This window comes from Paramisgurnus dabryanus, chromosome 16 (assembly GCF_030506205.2).
Source record: "Paramisgurnus dabryanus chromosome 16, PD_genome_1.1, whole genome shotgun sequence".
Lineage (NCBI taxonomy): Eukaryota > Metazoa > Chordata > Actinopteri > Cypriniformes > Cobitidae > Paramisgurnus > Paramisgurnus dabryanus.
The window spans coordinates 5,669,225-5,691,551 of NC_133352.1; the positions used below are offsets into that span (position 1 = coordinate 5,669,225).

The 22,327-nt window shown below is 38.1% G+C and overlaps 1 protein-coding gene across 3 annotated transcripts in view; it reads right to left on the reverse strand.

Moving 5' to 3' along the window:
• The window catches only part of myot (myotilin), a 40,034-nt gene that overhangs the window by 15,491 nt on the left and 2,216 nt on the right, over positions 1–22,327 (reverse strand). For all 3 annotated transcript variants that reach the window (XM_065249137.2, XM_065249136.2, XM_065249133.2), the window contains exons 2-8: positions 20,405–20,461; positions 20,086–20,233; positions 9,185–9,244; positions 8,962–9,103; positions 7,602–7,625; positions 7,375–7,494; positions 7,071–7,221 (exon numbers count right to left, since the gene is read on the reverse strand). In XM_065249137.2, coding sequence (XP_065105209.2) covers positions 7,071–7,221; positions 7,375–7,494; positions 7,602–7,625; positions 8,962–9,103; positions 9,185–9,244; positions 20,086–20,233; positions 20,405–20,412 — 653 coding nt within the window. In that variant the 5' untranslated portion in view covers positions 20,413–20,461. The remainder of the gene's footprint in view (positions 1–7,070; positions 7,222–7,374; positions 7,495–7,601; positions 7,626–8,961; positions 9,104–9,184; positions 9,245–20,085; positions 20,234–20,404; positions 20,462–22,327) is intronic.

The window sequence follows — 22,327 nt, forward strand, 5'->3', positions numbered from 1 at the left end:
TGAGTCACTTTGTTAAACATAAACAATAGAAGGTTGACACTAATAAATAAAAGTAATTGTACAAAAAAGTACAGGTGCTATTTATTTTAATCAAACTGGTCAACCTTAAAACTTTAAAAACACGAAACCTTTGAAACAAACAATGATACAGAGGCCGTTTCTCAATCCTAACCTGCAGCCTTCCGGAGGTCGCATTTCTAAGCTGCATACGTCATCAAGACTCATCAAGATTCACAATATTCACAATTATAAAGTTTACTATTATTCTTGGTCAATCGTAAATTGTTGTAATATGTTTATGACTTCCGAATGTAATGCTCAGTTGGGTTAAACCAGGCTCGATGACATATGCAGCCTGCATATGAGACCTCTGCAGACTTCCGATTGAGAAACGTTCAGAGGTAACTTATTTCCTTGCCTTTTTTCGGAACCAATATTGTTGTTGCATCGTCCCTCTCTCAGTCGCCACCATGATTTTCTGCAATGGAGTTTGTTTTTCCTCTCATTTCTGTGAAAATTGCCGCTCCAAATCCACCAAGTAAACCAACGTGTATGTTTGCCGCTTTGTTTCGCGTCACGCGAGTGACAGCCAAACGTCGCAAATGAGGAGAAGAGAGGAGAGAAACGATCGGGTCTGATTGGTGAATGAAAAGGGTTTGATTTTACACTGTGTGAGTGTAAGCAAGTTTGACAACATAACATCTGGATTGTTTTAATGTAAACACGTGAATGCAGCATCTGAATACAGGGTATGAATCGAGATCGTGATTCTTTTTTCGATAAACACAAGCAATAATATACACCCAGATCATCCGATCTGGAGATGTTCTTTTCACGATACCACTGTAGCGCGAGGGCGACTGAGGTACACTGCAGGACCCCTCGCAGGGAGCTTGATTGATCTGAGCAATACAATCATACTTCGCCATCCGCCATTTGCGAACGTCGGAAACACGTCCTTGTTGATACTTGGAAAGGAAGGAAAATGCATCTCTTTGTCATCTGACGTGCCGCACGGTGTGGCTCTGTTGCGCGGGGACGGCGATTGTGGTTCCGGCCCGGTTTACCATGGTGACGGCTCTGAGATGCCCCCCTCCCCCCTATTTTTGTTTTTTTTTTACATATCTGCATGATTCACGTAGGTCACATTTTCAGGTCGGAAAATCCGGAATTCCGGATTAATCCGGAAAAATCACATCCCTGATATATGGCTGAATCCCCTGAATATTAACTTTCGCTCTGGACTCCATTTCCCATAATCCCGCATACCTGGACTGATTACTCTGCCACCTGAAACTCATTGGACAGCCTATATAAACTCTCTGGAAACATTCAGTCAGTAAAAATCTATCATATCTATCTGTATTTATTGATCTTTATCTGTTTTACCCGGTTTATAAGTATGTTTGTTGCCTGCCCTGACCCTTTTGCCTGTTTCATGACTACGAGATTTGCCTGCCCTACATTGATGTTGTTTGACCTTGCCTGTTGGAATATGAGTGTGTTTAATAAAAACCTGCAGATGGATACTCAGTGTCAAAGTGCTTTGTTACACAAGCAGTATACAATAAGTAACCTAATAGTTTACTAAGAGTACACTAACAGAACACTTGTATGTACACTTTCAGTATATGACTAGTAAACTACTAGTTAACTAAAATTATATTAAAAGAACACTTGGAAGTATACCTGGAGCACACAATTAGTAACCTACTAGTTTACTAAGAGTACACCAACAGAACATTTGCATGTACACTTGAAGTATAAGTCTAGAAAACTACTAGTATACTCATGAGTTCACTTGCAGTACAAATGAAGAACTAATTGTACACTAGTTGTACACTTAAATTTGACTACTCTTACTACTTCTTTTTCGTAAGGGTATTTATCACAAAAGGCACTCCCTGTTTATATTGCAAACACGCTGCCTATGAAGTGTGTCCGAAAGCATTTCTCTGAGCTGCCTTCATGCCTCCGAAGTCATTGCCTCAGTAGGCAGCGATACAACAAGTCAGCTGCCTAAGTTTTCGGATGCAGCCAATGAAAAAGACATGAAAGTGCTGTGCATAATATCGCCTTTGCGATTCAGAATAAATATCGGACAGGTATTATAGAGTACAACGTAAAATATCGTTACACCCCTAGTTTTACCTGTAGTAAAAGCTTAGACTGTTCCCAAAAGGAAGACTCAATCCCGTTTAGCTTCAATGGGTGACATGCCACTAGCACACTTGACATGAGTTTAAGGCAAGACTGTTACAAAACTTTAACAGTCAATCTGTTGAAAAATCCTTAAAATAAACAGCTGACTACAAGCTTTGTTAAACCAGAACATAGTAACCCTTCTTCAGGACAATTGCATGAAATTTATCATAGGTGGACCTCTCTACCCATACACTGTAAAAAGTTGGATCTATACTGGACGCTTATAAAATATCACATAACAGCGCAGGAATATTGGCTGTGCAAAGCAAATATAAACCATGGTTTGCGGTCATCTACATGCACTCGGACCTCAAGACAGTGACAGAGATTGACGGGTGATGTCACAGATAACTGATTGTTCAGTGCGGTTCTGTTCACACAGCAGGACTTCTTACGTGTGAGTCCTGAAAATTCACATCACGATGATGTGAACGTAACCGGACTCAAATACGAGAGTGACAATTGTATATTGGTATACTCAGTTATATAAAGACGCAGAAGCATATCATCAGACGCAAACACTTTGCCAAGGTTACGTGCCTGGCCCGAAGTTAACTTTCAGTCTGTGCTTGTTAATCGGTCTGGCTAGCGACTAAACTAACATTTGAAAAAATTATCTTATGGAAAATAAAAATGTTTTGGTTTCCAAAAGACGAGCATGGATTACCACTATGCAGATTTTGCCAGCAAGACAAGAATTTAAAGATCTGTAGCTTAGATTGTGTACATTCATTTAACACAATAATGTTAGCTCAGTGTAATAGTTGAAAAGCTTTCAACGTGATCTCATGGAAAGTCATGTTATAGTCACGAAAAATGTGATAAACTTATTTGTGTCCATGGCACGAAATTCAGTCATTTTCATGTCACTTGCACATATAAAATGAAACGAAAAAGAAAGTCGTGTAACGGATACGAAACACTATTTATAGAAACTATAGAACAGTGACATGAAAAAGATATTTGGCTCAAGGCACGAAAATGTGACTTTAACAGGATTTTCCGTTAGATCAGTCTGAACACTTTAGCTATGATTTGAACTAAGGTCATTTATTTTGTTTATTGTTAAAAATAATCTACTCTAGAGAGACTCTGTTATTATTGATTCTATGAGAAGTGAAGTTTGGGCCCAGTTTGTTTATGTTGTTACTGCTGAAACTGTCTAAAGTAAGTAGTTAATTATTTACATAACAAAGCATTCACATCATTATTGCAGTTATAAGTAAAGTCCCTGTCTATGTCTACAAATGTCATTAAGACATATGAGAAAAGTTTACTGATTTATAATTTATTTACCTATGGACAGTAATGCTCTTTACTTTATTGTGTACGCGGTAGGAGGTTCATAACCTCTTGTACTGTTGGTGTGTTCCTGTTAGACAGCAACGCAGCTAAAAAAGGCTCATGAAGTAATTACTGACTGACGTGACAGGTGTGTGTTCATTTACAGCTACATGGACATTCAAGCTACCCGCTTTAGAGGTCATTGTGAATAAAGGTCCACATTCACTAAACTTTAATGCAACATTTCAAAATATCTAATTCAATGATGTATAAAGAAAAACCAAAAAAGCTACAAATTTGACTGTTAATATGACATGTTGACACAGATTATTTAAACAAAATCTTTTACCTTAACAGAAAATGCTTTAGAAATACATTATAACAAACATTATTAATGGCATAAATGATAGCCAATGGAAAAAGGTACCTTGTTAGAATGTTGTTAAAATTAAAGACTGTAAATGAATCAGACTCCCATGAAGCACATTACTGTGAGAAAACATTTCAGGTATCTGACATGATTAATTCAAGCATATTGTTACTGTGAGTTACTGCGCATCATTTAAATCAATGATTGTTTAATAAAGACAAAAACAAACATGTAGTGTCCTTCATTGTTGGCTGGGAGTTTGATAAATGAATGGCAAAATTGAAAATGAATATCACTACGTGCAGCAACACAAAGCAATGACAAGGACATAGCAGACAATGCTTGATCAAACTACACGGCCAAACATGCTGAATAAAAACAACAGCAACAGCTTAAAGAAATCTCTCATATACAAAACAACGGTGAATAGATGAATCCTGGTTGACCTTCAATAAGTCTAGGATTCTTTCATTCTTTTTATACATTCATAAAATGAGTAAGAAATAAACAGTTACACATTGGTTTTATAGATTTGCTCTTACCTGCCCGTTAAATGACTTTAAGTTTAACTGCATGACAGTAAAGATGGTTTGTAATGGTGAATGTGTAGTTGTACTCTCTGGCATCCAGTAACTCAATGAAATCCGGTTGAGCTGAATAATGGAGACTGTTTATCTATAGAAAACTATGTGAGTCATGAGATCAGGAGGTACACGCCCCCAAAATACTCCACCATTCCAGAGCAACCACCAATTTAACATAAAGACAATGCACAAAAACATGGAACTGCCATGATCCTGACGCATAGACAAAAGAGCAGGATCATGACAATATCGGTAAAATGGCTTGCTAAAGTCACAATAAAAGAACATATTCCCAACCAACAATTAAACCTGACCCCAACTCTACTATAAATTGTGTCTCTTAGGCTCAAGCTGCATATTTTTTCCAGGTTCCTTCAGTTCTGTATGTGTTAATATCAATAGTTTTAATATATGAATGTAAAAATATATGAATATATTCTGAATATGAATGGCACCTGCTGCTGAGAAACTGCCAGTGAAGGTCTGTTTGAGGCACTTAATTGTGGACAGAAGCTACATGTAGATCCTAGGGATTTACAGTTACAAACTTTCTGAGGCGATACTGATATTTGATTAAAGTGCTTGCTTAATGTATTGTTCACATTTAGGATGTGTAGTAGTAGATAAGCGCGAGAGAGAAGAGGCAAAGAAAGTAGTCAATAACATTCAACTCAAATGCAAAGATGGAACTTAATAGGCTGACAACAATTCTGATATGTTACTAGTATAGATGGTTTCATCGTACGCATCTGAGCGGAACATAAATTTCATTCTCTGTTTCAGGGTTCCCACACATTAGTTAACTTCAAATTCAAAGACCATTCAAAGACTTTCCAGGTCTAATACCCTCAAATTCAAGGACTAAATGTGGGGACACATTTCAAGTGAGAATAAGGTTACATAGTGTTACCTTTTAAGATACATTGTTACAGTTCCCTTTCGAGGGAATTGCACTGCGTCACTGGGGTGACACTTTTGGGACGCTTACAGGTGTAAGTGCGTCTGAATGTGTATATCAAATTCAAACAATGGTGAGGCTTAACGACAAAGACAGGGTGAAGCGGGAGCCAGGAAGTATATCGCTATCTGAAATATTGCCAAAGACTGCGTTACAGGTACACTGGAAGTATGGCAAGGGAGGCGCAGCATCTCGTTCCCTTCTCAGGGAACAACAGTTGCATACGTAACCCGAGACATTTTCATGTGTCAAACACAACTATGCAAAAAAGCATTTTGGTATGAATCAACATTTGCACACAGAAGGTTTAAGCATTTAAAGCAAACAGTTTAGCATGTGTGATTAAAAAGTCTAGAATTTTTATGATATTATCCTACACTACACAGGGATTTTTTTTTTTCAGAAAACTTCTTGCATAAAATAGATTCAAGCACTTTCAATCACCTTTATCTATGTATGTATATTTTCAACAATTTCCCCCAGATTCACAAACTTTCAAGGATTTCAAGGACCCGTGGGAACCCTGCTGTTTGTTAAATGGTCTGACTAGTTGTTAACTGGACAAATACCTCATCGAAAATATCAAATGTTTGGGAGGTTTGGCAGCCGATCTCTAGTTAAGATTGTATACATTATATAGTAGACATTTTACACAGCAACGTTAGCTCACTGTAGTTTGATACGCTTTAGCTATGATTTGAACTAAGGTAATCTACTTGTTTATTTTGCTTGTTATCAGAAATAAACTACTCCACAATTACTCTATTATTGATTCTTTCCAGAGTTTCCTGGAAGTTACGTGTTTCCAAAAAAGTTATTTGTTTATGCTGTTACTGCTGAAAACGTCTATAGACCGTTTCATCGGGCGCACATGCGGTGACGCGATAAGCGTCTGGTCCGAACTTTACTTCCGATTTCTGTTTGTTTATTGGTCTGACTAGTTGCTGAAACTGAACTCTTAAGCAGATACCTCGTCGAAAATAACAAATGTTTTGGGTTCCTATGTAATCTATGTGTTGTTAATTTTGCTTGTTATATAAATAAACTACTTTAAAAGGACTTTGTTGTTATTTATTCTTCGCAGAGTTTACCGTAAGTGACGTGATGACCACGAAAGCTGCGTGTTTATGTTGTTACTGCTGAAAACATCTATACAAGTTCCTCAAGACCAGACCCTAGTGAAGTCATCTGAACATCACAAGATGTTTCTTTGAGCCAGAAGCCAAAAATTGCTCTTAACCCCCATTGTGCTTGATTTTATCTACACCTCTATGTGAATGATGTCAGTGTTAACTTTGACATGACCACTAAAATAAAGCTATGAGTAAAATTACATTATCACTTTCTGAGATTCATTTGTTAGTAGCATTTCATCAGTTAGGATAAACTAAAACTGTGTAACCCAAAAATCTGTAACCGTATCATTGGCAAGCTTTGTGGAGAGAATATAATGCACGAACAGTGCAGATGTCCGCATTAGACTACAGTATTATCATTGAACACATTCATTATGAACACACAGCATCAGTCCTCATCTGTTATCAAGCTTTGAAAAATTATTTTTAGCATTCAAAAAGTTCCTGTTTTGTGCTTGTTTGCGATTTTTAAGTAGATTTTAGAAACTTTGCTTATGTTTTAATCATACATAAGAGCTGAGCAGTTATCTTACCCTGCTGAGGGGGTGGTGGTGTCATCTTCAGGACTGTCAGGCCATTCTGGAGGGGGGATGAAGGTGTCCTGTAAAGGAGAGTCGTCCTGCTCTAGGCCTGCTGAGCTTAAAGATGAAGGCTCATCTTCATTTTCCAAAACCTCTTCTAGATCTTGAAAAGACATAATGAAATATCTAAACATTAGTTTGCTTCACTTGATTCTTCTTTTAATGATTTCTGATAAGTTAAATAGCAATGGATTCTGTTTGTGTGTTTCTGTGAGATGAATATGTCAGGGTGAGCATGAATATTTTAAAAGTTTACCTGTATAGACTTCAAGCAGGGCAGTGCATGACACCGAACCAAAATCATTAGATGCTGTGCACTGAAATATTCCTGAATCTTCTGGATACGCCTCCGTAATGACTAAAGTGCACAATTCCTCTGCAATAATACACAGAAAATGTATATGTCTTAAATTGAGAAACACATACAGTATGTTTGTCACAGCATAAATCCTTTTATATCCATTTGAATTAAATTCTACTTACCAGGAACAGAAGCTGAACTCGCCTCTGAAAGTAAAACGAGACATTATTAACTTAAACAGCTACTATATATATTTTACACATTACAGAATAATAATAAACTCGTCCAAACTATGGCATAACACAAATGTAACTGTGGGAATTATTTTAGTGACTAAAAGCATTCAAAATAAATTAAAACTCTGTTTTTCAAGAGCCCTTTGGAGCTGCACTGAAACGGCAATTTTAAACTGCGTTTAAATTGTGAACTGTTGAGGTCCAATAAAGTCTATTACGTAAATTGAGAAAAATCCTTGAATGCTTTCCTAAAAAAACTTAATTTCTTAAGTTTAGTCTAAAGACTGAACTAAGAAAGACAAAAACATTTTGGATGAGATAAGGGTGAGTAAATTATCATGATTTTTTTTAAGAAAGTGGAGTATTCCTTTAACATTTCAGTCATGTTTCAAAACTTTTGACTAGTAGTGTATGTTATGATGTAATGGGTCTATTATTTTTCCTGGACTTTTATCCAACTTCAGAAATTACAATATGTTAATACCACTGATGCTAAGTGCCATTATTAGTTATAATTGGCGGCTCGTGACTGTTCACCAGAGGGGCGCAAATTCAAAATAAGCGGTCATGTGTGTTGCTTGTGTTTTCAAAATATGTGTTTGTTGCGTCATGTAAACATGTGCATCACATGTTTTGTCAAAATAAGTGCCTGCTACACATGTGTCAAAACCATTTATGATAAAAGAGATGCTCACATTAACAAAATACATGCAAGAAACTCCCTTAACAGTAAACTCTTTTATCATAAACCCTTTAGACGCATCTGCAGCAGGCACTTATTTTGACAAGACATGTGATGCACCTGACGGGCTACATACATGTTGTGATGAACTTTGCATTGAGCGCCCTCGAAAAAAGAAGTCATCGGCCGCCACTGATAGTTATCACTTTATTATCTAGATTTATAAGCTTTGTTGCATGTGACGCTTATCTATGAATAATGGTTCATATTTAGTTTAATATGCTTTTAAAAGGCACATACACTGCAAAAAACTCTGTAGAAATTACAGTATTAGGATTTTACATTTATGTTATTTACTGGCAACAGTTTGTTCAAAGTTAAATGAACATGAAACATTTTTAGTCTTTATCTTCTACAGTAAGTTTCTGGCAACCAGCTGCATAATTACAGCTAATTTTGTACAGTGTACATTATAGGCCATTTTATTATGCCATTTATTTATTTGAGTTTGACATATGTTGTAATTGTCACTAAATTTTCATTTTAGATTTACTATTTTACAGCATCTGTAAAACAGCACATGAGAAGTACAATGTAAAAACAGTACAAAACAGTTTCACTCACTTTTCCTGAGAATACGAAAGTCTGCAGAGTCGATGACTTGCTCATTTTCCCTATGCCAGGAGACCTGGAGAGGAGGCGTTCCTCTGATCCTACACTCCAAAACCACCAGCTGACCCTTCACTGTACTCACATCATGAAGACACTATACAGACACAACCACAGGAGAATCACACCTTGTGTAAATAAAATCTGTTAATCTCACACCAGTATTACTTGCTGTTACCTTGACAAATGTTGGAGCCACCCCAGCAGGATTTCCTAAACAGTGGCTTGAACTCTGAACCTGTAAAAGAAAAAAAAATAGATTTACAATGATTTATGACAATGATTTACAAAAAAATGTGTAACCCACAGTTCAAATAGAACCATAAATAATATTAGTGATATAAATAATATATATAATAATATATAATATAATTAATAAATAGCAATAAATACATAAGTTATTTAGAAACAACACAATATATTAAAATATTTTGATTTTGTAAAGGTTTCAATTCTTTTAATGATGTTGAACCATCCCTTTAGTTTAATGTCACTGTCCCTTTAAGACACTTTCACAGTTATGCACGAGCTGTTTTGTTTTGTTTTGTTTTTTTAACATAAACGGCAGATGCTAACGGAAAATCGATAAGATACACACGGAATCCAGACACCTTAAACTAAACTTCAAAATTAAGCTTATTTAACACTTTTAATATTTTGTTCATCAAGAGTCATCCCTATAATATCTTAGCGGTGGTTTTGAGGAGTGTTTTGAAGACGGTTTTGGCCAGGTTTTTTTTCCCCTACACGGAAAAGTTTGTGGACAGCTCGACGACAGATCGGACTTTTGGATAATCAGCGTATTGCGAGACAGCATACGAATGAACAGATACTTCAACTGGATACCAGATGGCGAGCCAACCCAAGGATCTCTAACCTGCAAGAACTGAAACACCACACTTTTATTGCTTATACGGTTTGACCTGAAAAAAGTGAACCACTGAGCTATATTCTTTTGATCACATTGGATATTGACTTTTGAACACATCGAATTGGACTCTGAAATTGCAACACAATAATTTAGATTTATTGAATAGAGAAATTTGTGAATAGGTGAATGCATGAATGTAAATTGGTTGATGTATTGTTTTTTTTCCTTTTATGTTTTTCTGTTAAAGTGAGACTCCAAAGTGTAGCAATTGCACAAAACAAAAGAAACATTTAAATTCCTTACATCTTACCTGCAAAAGAAGAGTTAGACCCTGTAAAGTGAAACAATCACACTAACATAAGCACACTAAAATACTTACCTGTTCCCTTAAAGAAAGAAGAGTTAACTCAAAAGAAAACTAGAAACAAATAGCTTAAAAATAGTTAAAGCAACTGTTCTAAAAGAGCTGATTAAAATTTAATAGACCGGTCTAAGAACAAAACTAACCAGAATAAACCCATACTTAAACCAGTTAAATCCATTTAAACTTATTTAAATAAGAAAAGATTAAATATAAAGGATTTAAAATTATTTATTATACATATCGTACTGTAAATATTTTTTGATTATTTATTGACATACATCTTTTACTATGAATATTTATTGATTATTTATTGATCTACATTGATTATTTATTGACACATCTTTTACTGTAAATATTTATTGATTATTTATTGATCTACATTTTGTGGGGTAAATATTTATCAATACATTTATTGAATAATTTATATCGATATATTTATTTAATTATTCTATTTATCTTACTAACTTAACTATTCCATTTTTATTCCTGTTCAGTAAACTGCTAATTAATTTATATAAGTTTTCATGTCTCATGTGTCTTTTCTAATATAACATACACCACTCAACGAACCTAGAACTGGTCCAGTAGCATAGTTATTACGATTGCAGTGACATAAGTGCTACATAAAATTTGGCGAGCCAGCCAGGAGTGGTATTAATCCAAATAAAATAGAGTTAAAACTAGAGTTTAACCTTAACGAGACATGGAAGCAGTCCAGCATAACAATGTAAAAATCCCTAATGCTGTTATCGTTAGTGGCATTACCGATACAGAAACAGATGAAGAACTTTTTGACTTTCTTAAGCAATATGGTTCCATCGAAAGAATAATCCCTATAGACTCCACACACACAGCACACTCAGACAAGCAAGTCATTATAGAATATAGATATGGCACAGCTGTACAGGCACTTGCATCTTTATTGCCCTACACACTTGACACTAGTTCCCCAGCTAACTACAGTTACTGTATTAGAACCCTAGATAGTGTCTACACACCTGTAGCTAGCAAAACAGCCACACAGACCTACCTCTCTGAGCTGAAGGAGATAGCGAAGCAGACTGGCAAGGACCTTGCAACTCTCCTTAAAGAAGAACTCTCCATCATCAGCAATGCTGTTGACCTTGAGAATCCCGAAACTCAAAGTGACAGCATGGAATTGAAATCACCTGAGCAACATCTTCCACAAAGAGCCACACAGGTTGGCCCTCACAACACATTTCCAGAGCGGCATGTCCAGCCAGGCGGCGACTGGACGCCACCTCCAGCACCAGCCAAAGACACACCATCTGTTCTGAAACTCTGTGACGTGAATCCACCAGAAATTCAGAAAGTAATCGTTGAACACATTGTGCGAAATGAAGACTCTGCTATGCATGTAAACACAGCCCTAAGACTTCGACCCTTTTCTGGGCGTCTCCCTAGACCCAACAATGAGGCAGATTATGAGACCTGGCGCTCTAATGTGGGACTTCTTCTCAAAGACACTTGCCAATCAGACCTGCACAAATCACGGAAGCTCCTTGAAAGCCTCTTGTCACCTGCCATTGACATTGTGAAGCACCTGACACCCGAAACACCTCCAAGTGTATATCTGGATATCCTGGACTCTGCATTTAGCACCGTTGAAGATGGAGACGACTTATTTGCAAAGTATCTCAATACAATGCAAGACAGTGGTGAGAAACCCTCAACCTACCTCCAACGACTGCAGGTGATGTTGAATGCCACCCTCAGGAGGGGGGGTATCTCTGCAAGTGAGTTTGACAGGCAGCTTCTGAGACAATTTGTCAGAGGTTGTTGGGACAACACCTTGATATCTGAGCTGCAACTGGAGCAGAAAAAGCAAAATCCACCTACCTTTGCAGAACTGCTGCTGTTACTCCGCACAGCAGAAGACAGGCGAGCTTCCAAAGCATCTCGGATGAAGCACCATCTCAGTTCCTCAAAACCCAAGGTGTCATCCCATTACCAAGGCATTTGTGTGCAGTATGATGAAGAATGCAGTACATCGCATTTACCTTCTCCTTCACCAGAGATCCAAGATCTGAAAAGGCAAATAGCAGATTTACAAACCCAGCTTACACGTGTCACGCAGAAAAGTCACAGAAAGAACCAAACTAAGCCAGCTCCCAAACTGAAGGTGCCCACACCGGGTTTTATGGGAGTTCAAGCTCCCACATCTCACAGCCAAGATGAAAAGACCAACAGCAGCAGGAGACCAAAACCTTGGTACTGCTTCAGGTGCGGAGAGGATGGACACATCAAGCCACAATGTGATGGTGAACCAAATCCCTCTCTGGTAGCCTCAAAAGGAAAGCTGTTGAAGGAAAAGCAGCAAGCATGGGATGTTGTAAACAGCGCTTCAGAGCCTAAAAATTTTTAGAGCCAGTTCCTGCAGAGGGACAAACAGGGACTGGGAGACAGACAAAGTGTCCCAAACAGAAACGACGTGTTTCCAACATGTTCTCTAACTCTAACACCAAGAGACAGTCAGCAACCCTGCCCAAGGGACTGATCGGAGCACGGTGCACTGCACAAGTGACCATATGTGGCAAAGTATGCAGCTGCCTATTAGACACAGGCTCTCAAGTCACGACAATCCCAAACTCCTTCTATCAAGAAACCCTGTCTCATCTTCCCATCCACTCATTAAGTGACCTGCTTGAAGTGGAGGGAGCAAATGGTCAGGAGGTACCTTACCTTGGCTACATCGAAGTCACCATCAGCTTCCCTAGGAGCACCTTTGGAGTGGACATTGACGTTCCTACACTAGCGTTGATTGTACCTGATATGCACTCAACTCTTTCATCAGTACTAGTAGGAACCAATGCTTTAGATGTTCTTTATGAGCAGTATGCAGATGTCACTCCTCAGAACTACCAGTCATTGCCATATGGCTACAGAGCAGTATTAAAAACTCTAGGAGCCAGACAAAGACATACTTTTGATTCAAGCATGGGGAAAGTGAGACTATACAGCAAAGACGCTGAGACCATTGCTGCCGGTCAGACAAGAGTCTTTGAAGGATCGGTGAGCTGCAGAACAACTAACTGCAGTCAGTGGGTGATAGTAGAGTCACCAACAGCAGTTTCGTTACCAGGTGGCATACTGGTAACTGACGGGATAGCAAACCTGCCATCTAAGCAGCCCCACTGCTTACCAGTCATTTTGAAGAATGAATCAGATCATGACATAACTCTACCCCCTAAGGCTGTAATAGCAGAGATACATGCCATCAAGAGTGCCCAGTCTCTTCAAACTCTTGGTTCCAAACACTCAACAGACCTGATCTCCAAGAAAAAAATAGAATTTAACTTCAGTAACTCTCCAATATGTAACAAGTGGAAAGCCAGAATATCTGAAAAGTTGAACTCCATGCCTGAGGTGTTCGCGCAGCACGACCTTGACTTTGGCCGTACTGACAAGATCAAACATCACATAAAGCTTAGTGACGAGACACCTTTTAAGCACAGAGCGAGGCCTATACACCCACAGGACATCGAGGCTGTACGAAACCACATCCAGCAACTCCTTCATGCAGAGGTCATCCGCGAATCTGAATCACCCTTCTCCTCGCCGATTGTGGTCGTCAAGAAGAAGAATGGCGACGTCAGACTCTGCGTGGACTATAGAAAGCTGAACTTGCAGACAATCAAAGATTCATATGCCTTACCCAATCTAGAGGAGTCCTTTTCAGCATTGACTGGATCAAAGTGGTTCTCAGTGCTCGATCTCAAATCTGGATTTTACCAGATCGAAATGGAGGAACAAGATAAGCAGAAAACTGCATTTGTCTGTCCACTTGGATTCTATGAATTCAACCGGATGCCTCAGGGGATAACAAATGCCCCAAGCACATTCCAGAGGCTCATGGAACGCTGCATAGGAGGGCTGAACATGAAGCAGGCTCTCGTCTTCCTGGATGACTTGATTATATTCTCCTCAACACTACAAGAGCATGAGGAAAGACTGATGCGGGTGCTCAACCAGTTGAAAGAGTTCGGCCTGAAGTTATCGCCCGAGAAATGCAAATTCTTCCAGACCTCCGTAAAGTACTTAGGACACATTGTGTCTGAGAAGGGAATTGAAACAGACCCAGAGAAAATAACAGCTTTAAAAACCTGGCCAAGACCAACTAAACTGAAAGAACTGAGAGCATTCTTGGGATTCTGCGGTTACTACCGTAGGTTCGTTAAGGACTATTCAAAGATTGTGAAGCCTCTCAATGCCCTCACTGCTGGATATCCCCCACTGAGAAAAGGCTTTAAGACCACGGTGAACAGTGAGAAGTACTACAATCCAAAAGACCTCTTCGGTGACAGATGGACCCCCACTTGCCAAACAGCTTTTGACACTCTCATCGAGAAGCTAACCACTGCCCCTGTCCTCGGATTTGCTGACCCCAAGTTGCCCTACATCCTGCATACAGATGCCAGCACTTCAGGTCTTGGTGCAGCACTCTACCAGGAGCAACAAGGACAGAAGAGAGTCATCGCCTATGCAAGCCGTGGTCTGTCAAGATGTGAAAGCAGGTACCCTGCCCACAAGTTGGAATTTCTTGCCCTTAAGTGGGCAATTACAGAAAAATTCCAAGACTACCTCTACGGACGCCCATTTCTTGCTGTCACTGATAGCAACCCATTGACCTACATACTTACCTCTGCCAAGCTTGATGCCACAAGCTACAGGTGGTTAGCTGATCTGTCAACCTTCGATTTCCAGCTGCAGTACAGGGCTGGGAAGCAGAATCAGGACGCAGACGGGCTGTCCAGACGTCCACATGGTAGGCTACCTGATGACTCATCATCCCGTAAAGAGATGGAGAGGATACAGCAGTTCACAAAAAGACACCTGTCAACAGAAATGGATGAAAGCACCATCAAGGCCATCTGTGAGAAGCACTTGGTTCATGATGAAGGAACATTGCCTGGAACTACTTTGGTTGTGTCGCTTGCTCACCATTCAAGTGCTATTCCAGAGGGCTTTGAAGAGGAATGCCAGCTAGACGGTGTGAACGTCATCCCAATGATAACACCCACTGAGATGCGGGAGAAGCAGAGGGCAGATTCTTGCATCAGTGCAGTACTCAGACAGCTGGAGCTGGGAGAAAAACCTCCACCATCTCTCAGAAAAGAACTCCCTGAGCTCGCCCTCCTCTTCAGAGAGTGGAACAGGCTGGAGATCTTAGATGGCGTCTTGTTCCGTAAGCGAGAAGAGGGTGCACAGACTCACTACCAGCTTGTGTTACCTGAAGATCTGAGACCTATAGTTCTGAAGAGTCTCCATGATGACATGGGCCACATGGGTGTAGACCGGACGCTTGACCTTGTCCGCAAACGTTTCTATTGGCCAAAAATGTCAGCTGAGGTAGAGGCCAAGATCAAGACCTGTGACCGCTGCACGAGGCGTAAAGTCCCACCAGAGAAAGCTGCACCTCTTGTGAACATCACAGCCACACGACCTCTTGAACTGGTATGCATGGACTTTCTCACCCTAGAGCCGGACTCCAGTGGCACCAAAGACATCCTGGTCATCACGGACCACTTTACGAAATATGCAGTGGCCATTCCCACCTCAAACCAGAAGGCTCAGACTGTTGCCAAATGCCTTTGGGACCACTTCATCGTCCATTATGGCATCCCAGAAAGACTCCATAGTGATCAAGGTCCAGACTTCGAGTCCCGGACTATCAAGGAGCTGTGTGACCTAGCAGGCATCCGTAAGATACGAACTACTCCATACCATCCAAGAGGTAACCCTGTTGAACGCTTCAACCGTACCCTTTTGAGCATGTTAGGCACTCTAGAGAACCAGAAGAAGAGTCACTGGCGAGAATATGTCAAACCTTTAGTACATGCCTACAACTGTACTAGAAGTGAAGTCACTGGTTTCACCCCTTATGAACTGATGTTTGGGAGACAACCAAGGTTACCAGTAGATTTAGCATTTGGCTTACCTGTCAACTACAAGCCAGGCTCTCACTCACAGTATGTCCGCAACCTGAAGTCCCGACTGGAAGCAAGCTACAAGGTAGCAACAGAAAATGCAAAAAAAACTGCTGATCGCAATAAGGCAAGATTTGACAAGCATGTTGTTGATTCCACCCTGACTGAAGGTGACAGAGTCCTGGTGAGGAATGTTCGCCTCAGAGGCAAGCAGAAGTTGGCAGACAAGTGGGAATCTGATGTGTATGTTGTCATCAAACAGTCTGGAGACATCCCAGTCTATGTTGTGAGGCCTGAAACCAAAGATGGTCCGATACGAACACTTCATCGAGACCTGCTACTGCCTTGTGGATTTCTTCCTCTTACCCCAGTTGAATCTGAAGTGGTCATCAAGGAGAGACCTAGACGTACAAGGACTCGTCAGTGCCCAAAGAGTGAACAGTCATATGAATCTGAATGTCAAGACTCTGATTCCGAAGACAATGACATCCCCTACTTTTATGGGCATGAAGCCACGGTGGTAGATACTGTTGGTGTTCACCACACCCCTGCAACCATAGAGTCCTTCATGAGAAACACAGAGCCGAGGAAGCCAAGGCATTTCACAGTGTCCACCATTGAGAAAGACCTTCCAGATGTAGCTAAAGCTTTTCCTGAGGCTGCTTCTGTGATAACTGTTACAAGTCTACCAGATGAAACCTACCTACATGTGAATCCGCCGAGTGCCTTACCTGAGATGAATCCGGGAGAGAATAACTTACCTGAGATGAATCTGGGAGAGAATAACTTACCTGAGATGAATCCGGGAGAGAATAACTTACCTGAGATGAATCCGGGAGAGAATAACTTACCTGAGATGAATCCGGGAGAGAATAACTTACCTGAGATGAATCCGGGAGAGAACAACTTGCCTGAGATGAATCCGGGAGATAATAACTTACCTGAGATGAATCCGGGAGAGAATAACTTATCTGACATGAACCTGGGAGAGAATAACTTACCTGATCCAAATCTACAGGAAGATGCCAGAGAGAATGGAAGCCACCTAAGAAAGTCTAGTAGAAACAGACAACCCACAAAGAGACTTACTTATCCCCACTTAGGAAATCCCTTAGTCACAGTAGTGCAGTCATTGTTTCAGAGTTTGAGTGCAGTCATCTCAGACTCTTTAAATGAGCCAAACTCCTGGCAGTCACATAGGGTGATGGCCGTGTAGTTGCTAATAGGATGCACAGGGACGTGCATCGGGAAAGGAGGGGAGGATGTAACCCACAGTTCAAATAGAACCATAAATAATATTAGTGATATAAATAATATATATAATAATATATAATATAATTAATAAATAGCAATAAATACATAAGTTATTTAGAAACAACACAATATATTAAAATATTTTGATTTTGTAAAGGTTTCAATTCTTTTAATGATGTTGAACCATCCCTTTAGTTTAATGTCACTGTCCCTTTAAGACACTTTCACAGTTATGCACGAGCTGTTTTGTTTTGTTTTGTTTTTTTAACATAAACGGCAGATGCTAACGGAAAATCGATAAGATACACACGGAATCCAGACACCTTAAACTAAACTTCAAAATTAAGCTTATTTAACACTTTTAATATTTTGTTCATCAAGAGTCATCCCTATAATATCTTAGCGGTGGTTTTGAGGAGTGTTTTGAAGACGGTTTTGGCCAGGTTTTTTTTCCCCTACACGGAAAAGTTTGTGGACAGCTCGACGACAGATCGGACTTTTGGATAATCAGCGTATTGCGAGACAGCATACGAATGAACAGATACTTCAACTGGATACCAGATGGCGAGCCAACCCAAGGATCTCTAACCTGCAAGAACTGAAACACCACACTTTTATTGCTTATACGGTTTGACCTGAAAAAAGTGAACCACTGAGCTATATTCTTTTGATCACATTGGATATTGACTTTTGAACACATCGAATTGGACTCTGAAATTGCAACACAATAATTTAGATTTATTGAATAGAGAAATTTGTGAATAGGTGAATGCATGAATGTAAATTGGTTGATGTATTGTTTTTTTTCCTTTTATGTTTTTCTGTTAAAGTGAGACTCCAAAGTGTAGCAATTGCACAAAACAAAAGAAACATTTAAATTCCTTACATCTTACCTGCAAAAGAAGAGTTAGACCCTGTAAAGTGAAACAATCACACTAACATAAGCACACTAAAATACTTACCTGTTCCCTTAAAGAAAGAAGAGTTAACTCAAAAGAAAACTAGAAACAAATAGCTTAAAAATAGTTAAAGCAACTGTTCTAAAAGAGCTGATTAAAATTTAATAGACCGGTCTAAGAACAAAACTAACCAGAATAAACCCATACTTAAACCAGTTAAATCCATTTAAACTTATTTAAATAAGAAAAGATTAAATATAAAGGATTTAAAATTATTTATTATACATATCGTACTGTAAATATTTTTTGATTATTTATTGACATACATCTTTTACTATGAATATTTATTGATTATTTATTGATCTACATTGATTATTTATTGACACATCTTTTACTGTAAATATTTATTGATTATTTATTGATCTACATTTTGTGGGGTAAATATTTATCAATACATTTATTGAATAATTTATATCGATATATTTATTTAATTATTCTATTTATCTTACTAACTTAACTATTCCATTTTTATTCCTGTTCAGTAAACTGCTAATTAATTTATATAAGTTTTCATGTCTCATGTGTCTTTTCTAATATAACATACACCACTCAACGAACCTAGAACTGGTCCAGTAGCATAGTTATTACGATTGCAGTGACATAAGTGCTACAAATGTCTATCATAATCAGCATGGTAGAGTTTCATTTGCATGTTGGGCTTTATTTTATCTGTGCCAAACATAGCCCTGTGCTTTTATGCCAAAGAGCTCAACTTTACTTTCATCAGCCCACAAAAAAGTTGTGCAAAGGTTTCAGGTTTTGTCATATGATTTATCACAGCAATGACTCTTAACAGACAGAGAGCAAACCTTTGGCGCAAGGGTTTTCAAATTTTATGATGCCAAGGACCCCCTTCCTAAAATATATATCCACCCACATATTTTTATGTATACATTTAAACTGTGATAAATGTTATGTGACACTCAGCACTCAAATGTCAAGAAATGAGAGATCTTACACTTACAACTAGGGATGCACCGATACCACTTTTTTGGAATACGAGTACGAGTACGAGTACTTGCATTTCAGTACTTGCCGATACCGATACCGAGTACTTAATAAAAAACATGAATTAAATTTACAGGTAACAGCTTTAGTCATATAATTTAACAAAAAAACAAGGGACTAGTTTTCCAGTTTGTTGTAAACTCTGCCTCTTTGGACAACACAAGAGGCATTAACCCCTTACACGCCGCTCAAACATAGACATTTCTCAGACCGTGGTATCGATCCCTGGTATTGGGGGACTTTTAACGAGTACTTTAGAAAATGTGGTATCGAGGCCGATACCAGTATCGGTATCGGTGCATCCCTACTTACAACCACTTACAATTTAATTTTACAATTTTTGTTTTCTCTGAAATTAATGAATTATCCTTCTGTGGGTTCTTAGACACCAGTTTGAAAACCCCAACGTATCCCAAAACCTTTTGTGTTTAACAGAATTAAGAAGCACCTAAACTGGAGTACACCAAGTTCATAGTCATACACCTTTATTTCATGGATATACCAGGAGAGCAAAGTAAATATTTTAGTAAGGGAGGACAAATGTCAATGTCAAACTTTCCTGAAATGGCTACATCCTGCTTAAAATAAAATACAATACATTGCCACGTAGATGATTTTAAAATATCAGCAGCATACTAATCTGAACAAATGCATTTTCATGTCTTTTATTCTTACCATCTGAGGGCTGATACAGAGAGGTTGTACTAAACTGGATTGTCTCTGCTGAGGCATGACAGTGGAGGAAGATGATGAAGATGAGGACGATGTCTCCCGGGAACATGAAGAGATTTTTAGAGACATTGTCGAGGTTTTTTTCTGGACTCTGTAGATAAGTTAGAACGTAACAACAACTGTAACAAAACGGGTAGCACGATTTAATAAATAATTATGGATTTATGATTTACATTTTTACTTTATAATGCACATTCAAACAGTAATCTTAAGATCAAGATGGCCAAACTATACTGTGGTACAATGCATTGCTGTCTCTTACTCTGCCATGTTTCATGTGTCTCCAAAGATTAAAGATGAGCCCAGTTTGAAGGAGACACTTTAACATGCAAAAAACAGAAATATTTAGTAAGGCAAGGCAAGGCAAGGCAAGTTCATTTGTTTGGCACATTTCATACACAGAGAAGGTCATTCAAAGTGCTTAACATAGAAAAAGAAAGTAAATAAAATAGCTGGAAATAAATGTTAATTTGTTAAAATACTGGAACATAATTTAAAACGAGAATAATAATTTCACATAATAATTATAGTTGACATGTTAAATCTATTTGATAATGATAAACTAAAGGAAAGCACAGTTACTCATATAGACACAGCTTAAAGGACGTAATAAACATAATTTAAAACCAATCTTTCACAGATATAAATGATTATAATCTTTGGTAGCATTTGTTGATTTGTCAAGAAGGGAATGGTAACTGTATGATAGAAAAAAATGAATAAATGGTCTCACTGATAACTGCAGCTGTGGTTGCCAGAAAACCTCAGGAAACGGCATTATCACTATTCTTTCTCATTACCACAAACACTTTGTACTTAATAACATAAACCTTTTCACCATAACACTGATGGATGACCGCAAGCTGAATCAAAGTTTATCAAAAAAATTTTATAGATAGTTCATGTTGAGATGGTGCACAGTGACATTCACACAACTACAACACACAATTATGGTAACACATGTGACATTAAAATAATGCTATTACCATGAATTAAACAACACCAAGTGTAACATAACACTCACACACTCTAAAAAATGATGTGTTGGATTTACTTGGATAATTTTACTTAAAATTAACAAGAAAACCTGTGTTTTATGTAGGGGAGAACCGGGGCAAAAGTAACGCGGGACGAAAGTAACAAAGTGATTTTCTCCGAGCCCTGATAACATTTGCATCCCAAACTACGACAGCATCTTAGGCACACAACCCCTGACAGAGCTGACAAATATTGCGTTATTTACTCACCGTTTTCCGCGTGTAGATCCATAAAGGTGTTTTCAACCATGATAAATTCCTAAAGCGGTCATTTTGTTCTTATAACGCGTTGTGTTTCTAGTTTCATGTGTTAAAGTACTGATCAATCTATAGTTTTGACCTCTCTGAGTTTTTCAAAATAAAAGTAAATCAGGTTTAAATTTGAGGAGATCCTGTCGGGTCTAAAGTACCCACTGCTAATAGTGCTGTTTTTGTTGAAAATTGATATAATTCTAAATTAATTTCATTTTCATATTTTTCAAACTGTTGAAAAATGTTTTATTCTCAACAATTTAAGTTTGTACTGTTGGTTGCTTTTGAAACATTTGATAAAACTGACATTTTAAATGAAAATGTAATTTCATTATTTTCTACAAAGATAAATTACAAAATATGTTTGCAGTTACATATTAACAAAGTCATAGTCATGTATATTTAATAAAAACAAGTGTAACACAAAAAAAAACTATCTTGTTTTGTTACTTTCATCCCTGCAGGTGGGGTCGAAACTAACAATTCACTACTTATATATAAAATGAAATTATACTGACGTTGTTTAACATTTGTACAAACTTCCACCTGGTATTGATAAACCACATTTGTGAGTTATTGACCACAGAAAAATATCTCTGTCTATAACATTATCTTTTAAAATTAATTTTTTCTGAAAAATTTTACTTTCGTCCCTGTGAAATTTTTAAGTAGGATAAGAATGTTATATGAACTTAAATATTTAAGTTCATATAACACTTTTTTTGTTAATTTTAAGTAAAATTATTCCAATCCCATTGAGATTTTCACCAGTTTCAACTTTATGGTAAGTCCCACCATTTGAAAAAACTTACATTTTACTTTCTTTTACTGTAAAATGTAATGAAATGTTTTGTTAAATCTATTACAGTTTCAATTGTATATGTCATGTTTTTTAA